The sequence below is a fragment of the Hypomesus transpacificus genome, chromosome 1 (assembly GCF_021917145.1).
Source record: "Hypomesus transpacificus isolate Combined female chromosome 1, fHypTra1, whole genome shotgun sequence".
Taxonomy (NCBI): Eukaryota; Metazoa; Chordata; class Actinopteri; order Osmeriformes; family Osmeridae; genus Hypomesus; species Hypomesus transpacificus.
In genome coordinates, this window is record NC_061060.1 from 2,899,365 (window position 1) to 2,917,184 (window position 17,820).

The 17,820-nt window shown below is 48.1% G+C and overlaps 1 protein-coding gene across 2 annotated transcripts; it reads right to left on the reverse strand.

Moving 5' to 3' along the window:
• Nucleotides 1-103: 103 nt before the first annotated feature.
• Nucleotides 104-17,703, reverse strand: spata5 (spermatogenesis associated 5). 2 transcript variants are annotated; one of them, XM_047035020.1, is made up of 14 exons: nt 17,461-17,703; nt 16,820-16,944; nt 16,420-16,577; nt 15,873-15,931; nt 14,512-15,537; nt 14,024-14,153; nt 13,575-13,631; nt 13,229-13,352; nt 12,180-12,281; nt 11,668-11,821; nt 5,317-5,471; nt 2,429-2,638; nt 1,079-1,132; nt 105-463 (listed from the first exon to the last, which is right to left on the reverse strand). In XM_047035020.1, the coding sequence occupies exons 1-14, from the start codon at nt 17,627-17,629 to the stop codon at nt 380-382; spliced, it is 2,607 nt and encodes an 868-aa protein (XP_046890976.1). In that variant the 5' UTR covers nt 17,630-17,703; the 3' UTR covers nt 105-379. The 2 variants fall into 2 exon arrangements, with proteins under 2 accessions (XP_046891046.1, XP_046890976.1); XM_047035090.1 differs by lacking the exon at nt 16,820-16,944 and having other exon boundaries at nt 104-463; nt 17,461-17,650.
• Between the last annotated feature and the right edge of the window lie 117 nt (nt 17,704-17,820).

Here is a 17,820-nt window from a genome sequence, read left to right on the forward strand (position 1 = left end):
TTGTCGAGAGAGAGAGAGACAGAGTGAGAAAGAGAGAGAGAAACACACAAATAAGGCTGGCTTGTCTGGAGCCCAGGTTGAGTCAGGAGCAGGATCTCTGCTGGTGTGCACAAGCCACTTCATTGATTAAACGCAGAGGAAGTACAGACCAGTAAATAACCTTTATAGATGGTAGCTAAGTGCATTCTTCCAGAAGGCGTGTGGCGGGGAGATGTGGTGTCAGTACTGAAGCTCTCCTTCATGTAGTTATGAAGTCCAGAGCTGTGCAGGTCTGGTTCACAACCCTGGTACCAACACAGAGACTAGTACAGTGGCGAGGGAGGTGTGTGTGTGTGTGTGTGTGCTGCTAGCGCCTGTGCTAGCTCGTCCAGATGGACTCTCACCCTCCTCTCTCTCCTGCCAGGGCATCGATCTCATCAAAGAACACGATGGAGGGAGACACAGCTCTGGCCTTTCTGAACACCTGGCAAAGAAACAACACATTTGAACATCACATCATGTATATCACATCAGGGTTTTTCGGGTCTTTGGTGCTTTTTTTTTTCTAATCAATGTATTTATTCCCAGGTGTTTTGCATCTCCTCCCCCCCGCCCTTTTAAAGGTTTACAAATTATTTTAAAAAAAAGTTTTGATTTTCTTTTTTTAGGTTAAATAAACTTTTTTTGGGGGGGAAATACAAATTCCCCACAAAGTACACTACAGATGAGCCAAAGGGAGTCAGCAATGTTGATATGACCAGAGACATTCCTGATCACCCATGGCCATATATGAGGGAAAACGAAATTGTCGGTGTCTGATAGGATTCCTGGCGAATGCGCAGTGTCTATAGTGTATTTTTGTATTAATATGATGTGAGGTCCAACAGGTAGTAGTAATGGCTACTTTTTACTTCAGTATATGTCAGAGCCCACACTTCTTGACTTTAACTTGAGTGAAAAAGTGTAGTCAGCACTTCTACTTTTACCAGTCTTTATAAACATGAACATCTGTACTTTTTTCATACTTTAGTTTGGTTTGGGGGCCCACCTGTAGAGAGTGGGAGCCGACCACCTCACTTCCTGCAGAGTGGCTACTTACTTCTCTGACCGCCCGCTCCGACTCTCCCACATACTTGCTCAGTAGCTCTGGACCCTGAAACAATAAATCGTAATTCACGTTAACAGTTCATATCCCTGGTGAGAGATCAACAGGGGAGGTAGTATGGTCCCTTCCTCCCGCTGTTTTCCCTGCTCCTGCTCTTCCTCCATCCCCTCCCCCTCTTCTCCTCCTCCATCCCCTCCCCCTCTTCTCATCCTCCATCCCCTCCCCTTCTCCTCCTCCATCCCCTCCCCCTCTTCTCCTCCTCCATCCCCTCCCCCTACTCCTCCTCCATCCCCTCCCCTTCCATCCCCTCCTCCTCCTCTTCTCCTCCATCCCCCCTCCTCTCCTCCCTCATCCCGTTCCCCTCTTTCTCTGTGATGTGGGGTGGCCTGGCCATGACTCAGCCATTTTTTTTTAAATTGTGCTTTATCAATGCTGTGTGTGTGTGTGTGTGTGCTTGCCTGAGTGTGCATTTGAGTGTGTGTGCATGCATGCATGCATATTTGTGTTTGTGTGACCGTGTGTGTGTGTGCACGTGTGTGGTTAAGGATGGAAGAAAACTCAAAGTGACAACTTGATAACAGGGATTTCAGACGGCGGAAGCAGCTCACGTCTAAATGCATCCCCAGAAGGTAACAGATCCATTTCACAGGAGAAAAACCGGCAGCTTTAAAACCTTAAGACTGTTTTCCATTTTGGGAGTCTGCCAACGTTTGCCACCTATTGGCTGTAATTTGCTTAATGACAGCGGGTGAAAGCTCCTTTCATAGGCCCTTCAGCAAATGGCAACAGTCAAAATAATCACCAATCACCGATTCACCCAGACGATCAATCAATCTCCATCAACATAGTCCACACAGATGGAGACGACAACGGGGGTGGGGAGGGAGGTTGGAGTGAGGAGAGGGGGGGGGGGGGGGGGGGGGGGGTTGGAGTGAGGAGAGGAGGGGTTGGAGTGAGGAGGGGGGGGGGGTGAGGAGAGGAGAGGAGGGGCAGGAGGGGGGGGGGGGGCTGGAGGGGGGAGCGGAAACTGAGGGGGAGAGGATGGAGTGATGAATGAAGAAGGACCAGCCCAGGGTCAGAGGTCATGTGAGGAGGCTTAGAGGTCAGCCGTAAGGGAAGTGGGAGAAGCCCACAACTGTGAGCCAATCAGAGAACCCCTAAAAGCAAACACATTTCAACCTCCTAATGGAGTGCAGAATGTAGGCAACCTCTGCTTGATCACACACACACACACACACGCATGCATAAACACACACGCACACAGTTACCCATTTGTGTGGGCACACACACACACACACACCAAAACAAACAAAGCACACAGAAAAAACGAACAAACCCACTCACCTTGATAGCCAGGAAGTTGAGTCCGCTCTCGTTGGCCAGGGCCTTGGCGATCATAGTCTTGGAGCATCCAGGGGGCCCGTAGAGCAGGAGGCCCCTGGGCGGCAGGATGCCCATCCGGCAGAAGGCTTCAGGGTGTCTCAGGGGCCACAGCACAGCCTGCAGGAGCTGCAACTTCACCTCCGCCATCCCCCCCACGTCTGACCAGCACACCTGTGGGAGGGAGGAGGGGGAGGGTGAGGCCGGCACCTGGAAACAAGCCTAGCCCTGACCCTTGACCCCCCCACATCTGACCAGTGAACCCAGAGAGGGGAAAGGAAGGAGGTTGAGGGCGTGTAGGCACAGGAACAGAACCCATCCAAGACGGATGTGTTTTTATTGTTCAGTTATATTTGCTATTTTCTATCTAGCCTCCTGTGGTATCTTTGAATGCAGGGACTGGAACAACACAAGTTTAAGCCCATCTCCTGCTCCCCCCTCCCCCTTTCAAGGTAACACATCCCAGGCCACCGGCCCCGTCTCGAGGGAACCAAGCACCTAATGGAAACCTGGCTTCCAGCCACATACTGTAAATACCACACAGCCAACGGAGGGAGGGAGGGAGGTAGAGAGAGAGAGGCTGGGGGGAGATGGAGAGAGGGAGGGAAGGACAGAGGAGAAGCTCGAGACAGATGGAAAGAGGGAGGGAAGGAGGTGGGAGAGGCACAAGAGAGGGAGGTATTGCGGGAGGAGAGAGATGGAGGAGGACGGAGATAAGGACAGAGATAGGGTTGGAAAGGATGGACAGTGAAACAGGAAGAAGCTAGATAAATAGATGGAAGATAGGCCAGTGATGGAGAAGCAGGAACAATCTAAACTGAAGAAAAACGAGACCAAAAGAGGACAGAGGACTTATTACAAACTTAGTGTTACTACTAAGTTACTATTACTGCTATGTTACTACATACTTACGACCAACTGTCCATGGAGAAAACAACTCTTTTGATCTGAATAATAATTGTAAAAAGAGCCACATCCACTGAAAACGTTGTTGAATGTGGTGGATGCAGAATCCCAGACCGCCGTTTCACACACACCTGTGTGCAACCATTTTTTCCTCAATTTTCCCACCAACCCAGTTGTTATCTTTCACTGTTGTTTCCCAACCATGACAAGGGCCCTCTCTGAGTCAGGACTGAGGGGGTTGTGGTGGCGACCAGAAGATGAAGGGTATACAGATAAAGATCCTCTCAGTTCCTGTTTCTGTAGTCACATCAAAAGGTTAATATTCATATTATCAAACAAAATCACTAGACTTTATCCTGGTCCCTTCTTTACGATGAGATTTTTTATGACTTTTAGCTAATGCTTTCATCCAAAGTGTTGTACGCACAGTACATGTACAAAGTACAGCACAACACAAGAAATGAATAGTTTGAAACAGTATTTAGTCAAAAAAACGTTTTATATTTACAAGGCCCAGTGCTAAGGAAAGGGCGAGCGATCTGTTACTACAAGGTCAGGGGCTGGTTCATCTGACGGGGGACGATCGCTGCGAAAGACTTCCAGAACCCACTGAGACCCGAATGACTCAAACCAAATATGAACTTGGGTTTTGGGATCTGAAAAGATAACAATGTCGGCACTGAATGCATGAGGCACGTGTAGGTAAGAAAATCCAGAATGAACTGGAAAACGACCATTAAAACAGCAGGAAATCTAACGGATTGATGCTCTCAATGTCCTGGGGCCTTAGGGGCGGGCGCTGGGGCAGCAACACTGGAAGCTTCTTATATAAACGGATTAGAAACAAATGTTTGTATTCATGTGGGTCTGATCAAGTCTGAGGCCTCAGCTGGTCTGGGAGGAGGAGAGGGATCAGGGGAGGAGGAGGAGGGAGGAAGGGGAGAGAGGAGTAGGAGAATGAAGGAGGAGAAGAGAGAGGGAGGAGGAGAAGGGATCTGAACTTGAATTCCCTGCTCACCGTTTCCAGGAACCAGCCACAAGAACCAAACGTATGTGGGTGCGCTCAGCGAGCCGGGGAAAGGAGGGACCGGAGGAGAGGAGGAAGGAGGCCCAGTCGGGTTTTTGCTCGCTCTCTCTCCCTCTCCCCCTTTTTTTTTTTTTTTTTTTTCCTCTGGCAGGAACTGCCGGCGACCTGATCTGCTTTCAATTAGCACCGGAGGAGTATGGTTTGGCTTCTTCCTGTCCCTTATGTCTTACACATGCTAACTCCACAACATCCTGCAGCCTCACCACTGTCCTCCCCCCCCCCCCACCCTGCCCCCCCCCCCCTCCATCTATAACTCTCCATCCCTCTCCCCTTCCCTCTCTTCCACGCTCAACTTCTCTCTTTCTCCCCCTCTCCCCTCCTCTTTCCCCCTTCTCTCTCCCTCCACGACGTGTGTGATTCATCTCCATTTCAGAGATGGGTGCAGTGGGGTCATTTCATTTGACCTTCCCTGGTGTGAACCTGGACTGAGGGATGATTCACTGGTCCACAGTGCAGAGAGTAATGAAGGGAGTGTGCGTTACAACACGTGGGTGTGCTTCCTGTCCAAACATAGATTTTTTTATCACCTAGGACAGTTTATCATTCCTGGTAGACATGAAAAAAAACGACTTTGCTAATCATCAAACATAAATTTTAAAAAAATGATTGAGAAAGATATTTTTTTCTGAAATTGGTCTGACTCTTTATTTAAAGTTTACTTCTGTGCAAGCATTATCTCTTTTTACCATGTGTTACAATTAGTAGCAACATGTCTATGACCTTACATGGGGTAACAATTAGTGATGCATTGCTATATTGTCCCCTGGGTTAGCATGAGCACCAAAGGCTACACCTTGGGTTAGCATGAGCACCACAGGCTACACCTTGGGTTAGCATTAGCAACATGTCTCTACGGTACCTTGGGGATGTCAATGGCGACCTCCCTCATGGCGCTGGGTTTGACCTCTGACATGGCCAGCTGAAGGTCGTGGAGGGTCACCATCACAGTTCCCCTCAGGTCCACGTCTGACGGCTGGACGCCACCGCCCAGTGCTCGCCTCAGCGCACGCAGTCCTGGGACACACACACGTCAACATAGGGTGTGTGCAACTGGTTCTTCCTAGGCCTGTTTGGTGGATGAAGCTCTAGTCTTAGTACAAACACACACAGAACCAAGAACTCTAAAGTGAGCATAGCATGAAACACACATGCATGCTGACACACACACACACACACACACAAGCAGACACTCGTTCCAGTTTTGATAGCTCCGGGGGCCGGGGGCCAGACAAGAGAGGATTTACGATCAGACAAGACTGCATCCTGTTTATATTTTCCACGACCCGAGCGAGACTTTGAAAAAAGAAAAAGAAGGGAACAGAAGGAAGGAGAGAAAAAAGAATTATACAATGAGTACAAGCGAGTCCGTCACAAGCAGGCTGGGCCAAGGTCACTGAGACACACACCCTGGAGCTGGTGTGTGTGCGCGCTTTCTCTCTCCCTCCCCCCCCCTCTCGGCCCCTCTATCCTTATCTTTCCCTCTCTTTCCTTTCTCCTCTACTCTTCCTTGCCTTCTCTCCTTCCCCCCCCCCCCTTCCCTCTCCTCTCTCCCCCTCCCTGGGGAACTACATCTCCCATTAACCCCCCTGTCCCTAACCCGATGACATGTCTGTCCTCATGCATGACCATGCCAGGGCTGCAGCTCTTAGACACAGGAACATTTCCCGGTGTCAGGGACGGCCTCTTGGTCTGAAGTCAAACATTCTGCCAATGAGCTCTACCCATCCCCATGATGTGCTACCCAGGACCTGTTCAATCCTTTACAATTCATCCTAAACTCTTGTTGTGGATGTAGCATGGTGAGGAGGGCTCTTTTGCCTCTAAATGCCTGTCGGCCTGTCTGTCTGTCTGTCTGCCTGCTACTCTGTCTGCAGGACTGCCTGCCCACCCATTCACCTCTCAAAACTACACTATTATTGCAATTAAACAAATGTCAAACAACTGTCCTCAAGTCAAGGAAACACAACAGATTCATTCAGTCATGACGTCCCCAACGAAACGGAAATGTAGTTGGACAACGAGGCTTCAGCGCTCGGCCCTGGACATCCTCTCCCTTGGCTCGGCCCGGCCCGGCCTGGCTGACTTCCAACTCACATTCGGTTCAGTTATGAAAACATCCGATGGAACGAGGGGGGCAGGGGGGGGGGGGTGGGGGAGGGGGGGAGAGAGGGACGCAACACAACAGAGATAATCTGAACCTCATGTGGACACTCCACTTTTTATTTCGTTCGCTGGTTCTTTCCTGAGTGTTTCAAATTCACCAGTGGCCACTGGGGAGCAAAGGATGGGGGGCCAGGGATGGGGGGCCCCTGCCCAGAATGCACATTCACAACACTGCGTGAGGCCTGGACTGGGGGCGGAGGGGGGGGTCGTGTTTATCGTCGCCGAAACTGACTGGGGAGAAAGAAGAGCGAGAGGGGAAAGACCAAGAGGTTCTTAGTGGTCCAGATGGAATGGTCCTAATTATCTGACCCTAAAAATACATTCCCCTAAAATCACGGCCTCTTCAAGGGTCACTTCCACCAACCCTGGTTCAAGCAAACCAAACTGAATTGGTTAAAATCACTCACTCAGTATAAATACCGCACACCCGCCCCATCAAATTGCTGGCTTCTCAGTGGCACAGCTGGCTCATGTTTTCAAAGATGGCTGTTGTTGGAGTCAGAGAATCCAAGATCGAACCCCGGAGTGGGCATGGGAGAGGGTAAAAGTGACAAGCGACACAACGAAAACTGTGACACAAACAGGCCCTGGAAACACACTAATGTAAAGAGCAGCTATAACCTCAGAGAGCGTCTATAACCTCAGAGAGCGGCTATAACCTCAGAGAGCGGCTATAACCTCAGCGAGCGGCTATAACCTCAGAGAGCGGCTATAACCTCAGAGAGCGGCTATAACCTCAGAGAGTGGCTATAACCTCAGAGAGCGGCTATAGAGAGCAGCTATAGAGAGCAGCTATTGAGAGCGGCTATAGAAAGCGTCTATAACCTCAGAGAGCGGCTATAACCTCAGAGAGCGGCTATAATCTCAGAGAGCGGCTATAACCTCAGAGAGTGGCTATAACCTCAGAGAGCAGCGAGAGTACATCCATGGACAGGACTGTGTACTCTCTACAACACCCGGAATGTGTCTGTTTGGAAGGAAGAAAAGAAGGATATTCTGTCATCTGCAACTTGACTTCATCTGAATGCAGGAGTCTGACAAGAGATTTTAGACAGACCCTCAAGGAACTTATCTTAGACATTACAAGAGATCACAGCATTGGCATGTGTTCATAACTAACAACGTCCTTGACCAATAGGATCAGGTGCACTGTGCATGACACTGCGCAGTCCTCCTCTTCACTATTAACTCAATTTATGATGAGCCATAAACACAATCACATGAAATATTTCGGAAACTGGAACTTTCCAGATGCACAATTTCTATATCCCGCTTTAGACAAAAGCATCTGCTAAATGGATAAAATGTCAAACTAAAAGGTGTATGTCACTTCAGATCCATTTTCACAAAGCTGTGTTGTCATGAACTGCTACCAACATCAACAACAAGACCAGAAAATCCGAGTTTTAATCGCCACGGCAACAGAAAGTTCCAGATCTTTAGTGCGAAGGCAGAAAGAACCAAGAGTTTTGTGTTCCACACCCCCAGGCGCTTGAAAAACTATAGAGCCGGGGGTTTAAAACCACGATGTCCTCAAATGAAATGTGAAATACTTTTGGCATGACACCATCCACAAACCATGGGCAAGTTTTCATGGCTCTATGGGGCTTCCGGAACACTCGCTGCACCTGTATTTACAATACCAGACATCTGTTCCAGAGCTGGAACACTGCAATAATATGTGCTCTTAAACACACACACACACACACACACACACACAGAGACACACACAGCCAGGCACACACACGCAGGCACACACACACACACACAGCTGTCATTAGGTGAAGGTAAGTACGAAGGTTAAAGAGTACAAGGCGAACATTTCCGGATTTTATAAACAGAACCCCCCAAATAAACTTCACATGGTGATCCAGCAATATTTATGTAGCTTGTCCTGAAATTCCACAAGTGTCTTTAAAAGGAAGGGAGAGTGGGGAAAAGTGCTTTATATGGGAAGACGGCCTCTCTAAACATCATCTAGCATTTAGCACTGTTTATCTAATTCGTGTCTTTGCAGCAGAATTGATGTCAAACACAATACTTGCCTGCTTTTTGCTGCCATTTCTCCCCCACGTACCTACGTAATAAAGCTCTCTGGATGACGACACAGCCTTCCTGGGTCAGTCCACTAGGATGACAGATGAGGTCTACTCAGTAGGAATCTCACTGCCGGGATTATAGGGCTGAAAATGAACCAGGCTAACTCAACATGTTACACCATTAAAAACCTGTTCCTTGGAATAAAAGTCTGCTAAATTAAGTAAATGCCAATATAAACATGTAGAACATGTCCAACTCAACACCAGAACCAGGCTGGCTCGACACAAGAACCAGAAGCAGGTAGAACACTGGAGTAAGAACTTAGTCTCTCCCTCACTAACAAACCCCATCTGGGCTGGAGGGTGGTGATTCAAGGTTTAAGCTTTCTCCATTGACAGCAACGCTGTATCACCACCTTTCTTTCAACTAAAATTAATCAAATATAAATCAAGGCTTCACAGTTCATCATACAAGACCAGTACTGATCCATTTGTAGGTTACTGATAGTACAGCAATACAATAACTCTCCACTAGAGGGCTCTTCTAAAAGATTTCACATTGACTTGACATTTTGTAAAATGTGAAGTCTTGAGGTCTTATTTCCTTTGTTATAACCCATGGTAGCCATTCAGCATTGTGCCTACGCCAACTTGAGTTTCCTTCAGAGCTAAAAGGTTAGCATGCTATGCTAGGGCTTTAACTCCCAGAAAAACACATCCTACCAGACATCTGCTTCATGTCATACACATCTTCTGACGTACTTAACCACAAACACACACTCAGACACACACTTTGGCCTTGGCATCCTTCCCTATGTCCCCAGCGCTCCTCTCAGGAGATGGTGACTGAGAGGAGTGTCTGAAATAGCGTTGGCAGGCATGGTCTGGTCTGGAAGTTGGGCACCATTGTGTTGTGGGAAGGATGTTATCCCCCCACACCATGTCTGCATGCGCCTGTGCATGTTTTTGTCTGGCTGTGTGCAAGCGTCTCGTGTGAGTGAGACTGTGTGTGTGTGTGTACGTGTTTGTGTCTCCCTGTGTGTGTGTGTGTGTGTGTGTGTGTGTGTGTGTAAGTGTCTGTGTGTGTGTAAGTGTAAGTGTCTGTGTGTGGTCATTAGAGCAGCACCTGGACGGGTGTGTGTGTGTGTATGTGTGTGTGGGGGGGGTTGCGTGACCCAGAGACGTCCCAGCCTCGCTAGCCCTCCATCTTCACAGGAAGTGGTGTGGTGGCGAGCACGTTACCCTTCAGGAAGTCATTGTTACCCGACAGGAGGGAAACAACTGGGTTCCTCCTCAGAATGTTCGGACGCTTTTAGTTCCTCCTCTGGAAGCCAGGGAGGAAAAAACAGGCACTGACACGTGTGTGTGTGTGTGTGTGTGTGTGGGGGGGGGGGGGGACGCGTGTGTGGGGCTATCTATTGCCTGCGTACACAAGTAAGTGCGCTCGGTTTAGAAGCAGATCATGTCATCTCCTCTGCACCTGGGCAGGACTGGGACATATTGGGCTCTCAGGTGTCGTCGTCACACAAACAAAAACACGCCTCAAGGACGGAACACACGTGACGAGGTCCTGAAGAAAGTCCCGTCCGGGTTTTTGCAATCCGTGGCATCGTATGTGACATTATCCATGCTGGCAGAACTACGGGTTTGTTATTTATATATATATATATATATATATATATAATATATATATACACACATATATGTGTATGTGTGTGTATATGTGTGTGTATATATATATACACATATATATACACACACATCCACAGCATCCTAAATCATACCAACACTTGCGGATCTGTATTACTGAAGCAGCAAAGGCCCAGATACAAGCTAGAGGCAGAGATATGAATCTACTGTGGAAACTGTTAGCTTTACTGTGGTGCGCACGTTAGACTGTTTGTCCAGTGCTTTGGGGTTTCCAGATTGGGGAGCAGAGGAACCAAAGGAGTCTTTTCCCTCCAGAGGATTTTCTCTCAAAACACTGCCAGTCACGTCTGGACCTCGGGGTCCGGTAAATCACGCTCCCGGCCCAGGCGTTTCCGTGCGGTAGCCCTCGTCGGTTCAGCTGGAAATGCAATACACCACGTTCTCTTCAGACAGACCACCCAGGAGACCCTGAAGGTCTCTCTCTCACACACACACACACACGCACGGACGCAAACACACACGCGGGGACAGAAAACACACACACACTGACAAAACACACACACACACAGATACATATTTGTGTGTTTGCATCTGTAACACACACACACAGACACAAACACCGCACACAACCAAAAACACACACACACACACACACACTAGAAGGACCCTCAGGCCACACAAACACCTCAACGCAGTGGTTCTTACACACACAGTTTACTAGCAGGAGTGACTGGTGGCAGGGTTTGAATATGAGACGGGAGGAACTGCACAACAAGCAGTGGTTACAGGGCTTTGGAGGGGGGTTTTCTTCAATGGAAGTTGAATCCGGGCAACAGCCCACATCCGTCAGGTCAGAAAGATGTTAAAGGAAGTTGTGGTCCACAAGAGTCCAAGAACCTCAGAGGTTTCCCTGACGTCTCAATAAGTGTGTGTTACTGAGAGACTCCAGACTAGGGATTACAGTACACAAGGAGTGTTTCAATGTGTGTTTCTCTTGGTTACATGTTCAGTCAGATAATCTGAGTCCAGATTATGATTCCCACCAGACTGAAGGAGGCGCATTATTTGGCACTCAACTGGTATCAGGCCACTATTGGGTCTCGGGCCTGTGTTAGCCTAGCCCAGCGCTAATCTAGCCTTACCTTGGTTTGTAGTAATGTAGCCTAGCCAAGCTCAATGGTTGATTAGCCTAGCTCAGTAGTAGCCTAGTCAAGGCTATCTCTGTGGTCCTCTAGCCTATCTCAGGGGTAGTCTAACATAACTATGGTAGATTAGCCTAGCTCAATGATAGCCTAGCCTAGCTCTATGGTAGCCTTGCCTAGCCTAGCTCAGTGGTAGCCTAGCCTAGCAGTACTTGCCTGCCTCCTTGCACACAGCTGCCAGGTCAGCTCCGACGTATCCATGCGCAGCATCAGCTAGCTGGGCGAGTTCCTCTGGGCTCACGCTGCTAGGCACAGCGCTCATCAGCTTCTGCAAGATGTCTGCTCGTTCCACCGCCCCCGGGACGCCCACCTGAAACAACGTCCGCTCGTTAGACACAGCCTACTAATTTCACTCCTTCATAGAATTTTGTAAAAATATTAAAAATGTCTTCATAGGCTAATTTTAATGGGGGATTTGAACCTGATTTGGGACGTAAGAAGATAGCATCAGAGTATGAGAGTATTAAGTGTCTCTGAAACAAGGTGACACAAAAACAATGTCACGATGCGTATAGCTCAGTGGTAGAGCATTTGACTGCAGATGGAGAGGTTATGGGTTCAAATCCCCTCGTGTCTCATCTTGGGATAAAAGCGTCTGCAAGGTGAACACGAAGACATGCTTGCTAAATGAAAACTCGTCAGCCATGAAACAGCCGAGCTGGGCTCACCTCCAGCTCTTTGTCGAAGCGTCCCGGACGTCGTAGGGCGGGGTCCAGGGCGTGGGGGCGGTTTGTGGCCCCTAGGACCAGCAGCTGCCCCGAATGGCCCTCCTGCCCAAGAGCACACACATCAACACCCGTAGCAATCATTCACCATTTTGAGCCTATATTCTGTCAATAACTATAACTGCAATGCTATCTGGAATGGCATGTTTTACACAACCCTCAGCAGGCTGTGCTCAGAGGCACGTTCTCCAACACCGAACGGGATGTTTCTCAGGGTAGTCCGGCAGGGGAAAATAATACTCTTTCCTCTCCTTAACGCCACAGGGAATAAATTACAGTGCAGGCAGGAATTTGGGGACCAGGAAGTGCTTTCACCACATTCCCTAGTAGCAGGTGACCTTGAGTTATACAACAATCTCGACTGGCGTGGACGACGGACAGGAAGGTCACTGAAAGCTCTCTCTGTGTGACTTCTCCCCTCAGGCTGTGAGAGGTGAGCGGGTTGGTGATGAAGTTATGCCAATTTGGCATGTCATGGTGAGCCACAAAGATTAGTTTCCCAGGCTCCCTGTGTTCTCTAAGGGGCCGGATGAGTGACTGTGGAGTCATTTGGGTTCAAGGCTCACACAGTATTTTTTCCTTCAGGCCCATGTACAAACAGAAAAATCCAGATGCCACTCAGGAAACACAGAGCACAGACAGACACAGTGTCTGAAGGCCATCCAGGAGAGAAGTATGCCTTGGACGTGAGTCAGTGCACAAAAAAAATAAAGATATTAATGCGTTGAAATTCAACATCCGGTATATTCTGGGACGTAGCCCAGTACAATGAACCTGTTCCTCAGGTGAAGGAAGGATGGATAATGTACTAACCCACAACCCAACCAGCCAGACACACAACTCTCTTTATGTATTCTCTTAAATTTTTAGGTTCAACTCCCCTGCCACATTTCAACTGAGGTCTACTCTCTGAGCTGCCACACATGGATATTCCAGAGAGTAGGTTTATTGACTGTTTTTCAAGACTTTTTCGTTCTCCCAGGAAGACTTACTGAGCCGATCCCGTCCATGAGGGTCAGCAGAGAAGCTACGACACGCTTCTCCACCTCGTTCTGCGCCCCCTCGCGTTTGGGACACAGAGCATCTAGCTCGTCGATGAAGATGATCGCAGGCTGCCTGTCAACACAAGCCACAGCATCAGAAGCTGGCTGGAGCCGATGCATCACACACACACACAGCACACACACAGCACACACACACAGCATGGGTAACACTTATCATCCGATCCATCATTTCCTTAGTCCCTACATTGCTTGTAAAAAGGGATCATCCGATCCATCATTTCTGAAGCCCTCTGTGACATTGCTTGTAAAAAGGTAACATTTTGATGAAGTTTACCTCTGAGCAGCATCAATGAATATCTGTCTAAGCCTTGCTTCAGTCTCACCGTAGAATCTACAGAGACAGAAAGATGACAATCAGCTATTTAAACCATTTTGACATCTTGTAGGGGAGTTTGCACACAGATGTAAAATTTTAAAAAATATGATTACAAATGCTCTAAAATGTTGTTTCTGTAATCTTACATTTACATTTAGTCTTTTAGCAGGCGCTCTTATCCAGTAAGTACAGGGACATTCCCCCGAGGCAAGTAGGGTGAAGTGCCTTGCCCAAGGACACAACGACATTTGACACAGCCGGGAATCGAACTGGCAACCTTCAGATTACTAGCCCGATTCCCTAACCGCTCAGCCACCTGACTCCCTTATAACCCACAGCCTCCTGAGGGTTATGTTAGTTCATGTAACCCTAATAAACAAGTTGCCCAAATGTGGGAGGATCCATACTTGCTCATGATCTCTGCACCATTGATCACCGTCATGTAAGCCCCAACCTCATTGGCTATGGCTCGTCCAATCATAGTCTTCCCTGTTCCCGGAGGACCGTATAAGAGCACTCCCCTGGGTGGTGGGATCCCTGTGAGCAAATGACACACAACAACCCATCAATGTACTGAATGCATTCAAAAATAATTAAGCCATCATTTTAATATTATTTTATATACACAATACAAGAGTCAGGTGGCTGAGCGGTGGGGAATCGGGCTAGTAATCTGAAGGTTGCCAGTTCGTTTCCCGGCTGAGCCAAATGACGTTGTGTCCTTGGGCAAGGCACTTCACCCTACTGGTCTCAGGGTAATGTCCCTGTACTTACTGTAAGTCGCTCTGGATAAGAGCGTCTGCTAAATGACTAAATGTAAATGTAATACAGTCAGCCAAATAAATAAAACATAACTGTCAAATGTGAAAAGGAGAAGAAAGCAGTGGTCTAGTACCGTAGTTGGAGAATAGTTCAGGGTGTTTTAGTGGCAGCTCAATGGTCTCCCTGATCACATCCAACTGGCTGCTGAGACCGCCAATCATACTGAACGTGACTTTTGACCTTTCGGCCTGTGTTTCATCCCGCCCCCACTGAGAGCCTGCCTGTCTGTCTCTGAGCCGGATCTTGGTGGAGGCTGAGATGCAGTAGAAGGTGTCAGTACACAGAGCGCCACCAGATGGTGCTGTGCGCGACTTGAAGGGGTCGGTCTCCTCAGGACAAAGAATACTGGTGCTCTCCAAACTGGCGCTGCTCTTTACGAGGTCAGTGGGATTCTGGGAATTGGAGGCGGGAGTGAGGGGAGTCTGGAGGTTGAAGGCAGGAGTGAGGGGAGTCTGGGGGTTGGAGGAGAGAGTGTGGGGATTCTGGGAGTTGTAGGCAGGAGTAAGGGGAGTCTGGGGGTTGGAGGAGAGAGTGTGGGGATTCTGGAAGTTGGAGGCGGGAGTGAGGGGATTCTGGGGGTTGTAGGCAGGAGTAAAGGGAGATGAGGAGGAGGGAGAGGAGGGGGAGGAGGAACGCTGGGGCCGGCAGGGGGTGCTGGCTGCAGGGCCACTGTCTCCAGCAGAGCCTGGTCCTCCATCCTCCACAGTCAGCAGGCTGAGCTGCAGAGACAGGTCCACCAAGCTGGGGCCCAGGACAGAGCTCGTCCCAGAGGCCTCCCCAGAGTCCTGTATGGGGCCCAGGGCAGAGCTCGTCCCAGAGGCCTCCCTAGAGTCCTGTATGGGGCCCAGGGCAGAGCTCGTCCCAAAGGCCTCCCCAGGGTCCTGAATGGGGCCCAGGACAGAGCTCGTCCCAGAGGCCTCCCTAGGGTCCTGAATGGGGCCCAGGGCAGAGCTCGTCCCAGAGGCCTCCCCAATGCCATGTCTGGAGGGTAGGGCCAAGGTGCCTCCATCCACGCCCTTCACAACCTCCACACACAGGCTGCAAGCTCGCCCAAAGTAAGTCAGAGAGAGGGAGTTTCCAGGGAGAAGAATCCTTCCATCTGAAATGTGTATGTTTGTCCGTTTAAGTTGTTTGGAATTGACCACATCACATGACATCATCATATCACAGGAACAAGGAACACATTACTGTTGAGCATCGACCCACTTCATTAGGGTCACTTATGAACAAAGTACAAGATATGACTAAAAGCAAATTAAGTATGTCCTTTATGAGCTGAAATATAAACAAAAGTAGTCTTAAACATTGTAGTTACTCAGAGCTGACCACTGAGTCAGACTCATACGTTTGATGAAACATGTGTGCTTGTCACTAATGACACTAATACGTCTTATGAAACACATTTGCTCGTCACTAATGAAGAAACCAGCTCACCCAAAGAGTGGACAAAGAAGTTGCTGAACTCTTCTTTTTCTAGAGCTTCGTCTTTTTGTCTGAAATCACAAATATGAAACCAAATGTTTTTGAAAACAATATTACTTTTAAGTAAAAACGACCATGCTGTTGAATCATACAAGGAATTTACCACCAATTAATAATAAATGAAACCACTTCACAAAACTTGTCAGAATCAAGACCAGGACTCTTGAGTTTATCAATTTGTATTAACAATATGGTTTATTTCCAAAAAGAGGTTTGAGAGTTTATCTACACTCCACCACCAAACTGCTGTTAAAGTTAACTTGCCAGCAGATGGTGACATTTACCTGCACTACCATGAGGAGTCGCTTGCCCCAATTCTAACATGTTCATTCAATAACAATGTCATTTAGCAGACTCTTTAATCCAAAGGGACAGCTTTAGCTCGGTATCTGCCTACCAATCAAGAGCTACCAGGTTCAATTCCACACCCCCCCCAATCCCTTTTGCATCTCCTTATAAAAGCTCAAGCTCCAGTGAAAGAACATTTTAATGATTCTACCTGATAGACAGAAGCAGCTCATGCGCCTGCAGCACGGGGCCTGTGATAGGCTGGAGAGAGACCACGCCCCCAGCCTGGACCCCCAGGCTGCTCTGGATGCTCTTCTGCAGGCCTGCTCTCCCTCCTGGGAGACCAGCAGTAGGCCAGGCCAGGCACACCTGAACACACACACACACACACACAAGTACACGGATACACAAACATACATACACACACACGTACAAACTCAAATATCAGTCAACAATGTACGATCGGCTGTGCAATTATGCTACAATGAGTAATGTAAATAGTTACGGATACTGTGTTCCTGTTCAATGTAAAGCAACTCCGTTATGTTGTTGACCATGCTTGTGTACATAAAGAGGAGTTGCTGTCTGACTAGAAAGCTCTGTTGACGCACCTCTTGTTGGCCTGTACTGCTTGACAACAGCACCGGTCTTCCGATGCAAATGTTAGCAGTCTTCATTGCATTAAGGCTCAACTGGACGAGAAATGCTCTGCATCTCTTTGGGACTTTATCCTCTTCTGTAAATAAAAGTAAAATATAATCCCTGTGGTAGGCTACAGCATGTTTAAAGGCAAGGTATCTACTGTGTTTGAGAAGCAGTTTTGTCGTATTTGCCTAAATAAAGTTAACATCTTGATTGCAACCAATACATATAAAGGTTTGACAGTAAAATGAAATCAATCCGATTTGTGTGGGCGTCGCAAGACTGTAATCATTAGGCCTCACCCTGACTAATGATTGGACGGGCTACCTGTCTGTCTGTCTGTCTGTCTGTCTGTCTGTCTGTCTGTCTGTCTGTCTGTCTGTCTGTCTGTCTACCTGTGCGCACTCTTCCCCTGCACTCAATACGCGTTACTAGTGGCTTTGAAGGGAGGGGGTGGGATATTTTGGTTAGAATCGTGTCAAATAGAAGCTAAAATAACTAGCGTCGAAAAACTTGCCTAACTTAGCTTTAATAGCAAGTAACGAATAATAAGCTACGATGCATTTGAAGAGTTGTCTGCTCGTGTTATTAAAACTAGACAGTAATTTACCTTTCTCAATGAAGTCGATGACAGCAAATGAGTTGTTGCCGGTGTTGCTGTTTGCTCCAACGGTGGAGTTCTGTAAGTTTGTTGAATCACCCGAGCCATCCTTTAGACCGCTCGAGTTGTCGCCTTCATTTCCTCGTTTAGACTTGCTTTTATTTTTCTTTGAAGACATTTTCTAATTGACTTAACTAACGGCATGTGATACAGCGTTAAGTTCAGCATGTGAATTTGTGTCCATGCCTGCTCCCGGAGTAATAAACTTCCAGGTTACAGTTCAACCCCGCCCACATTACCGTAAATGCCATAGTTGTTGTTCCTAAATAAGTTAGGTGGTTGGAATTAGGTTATTTACAGTTGGATATC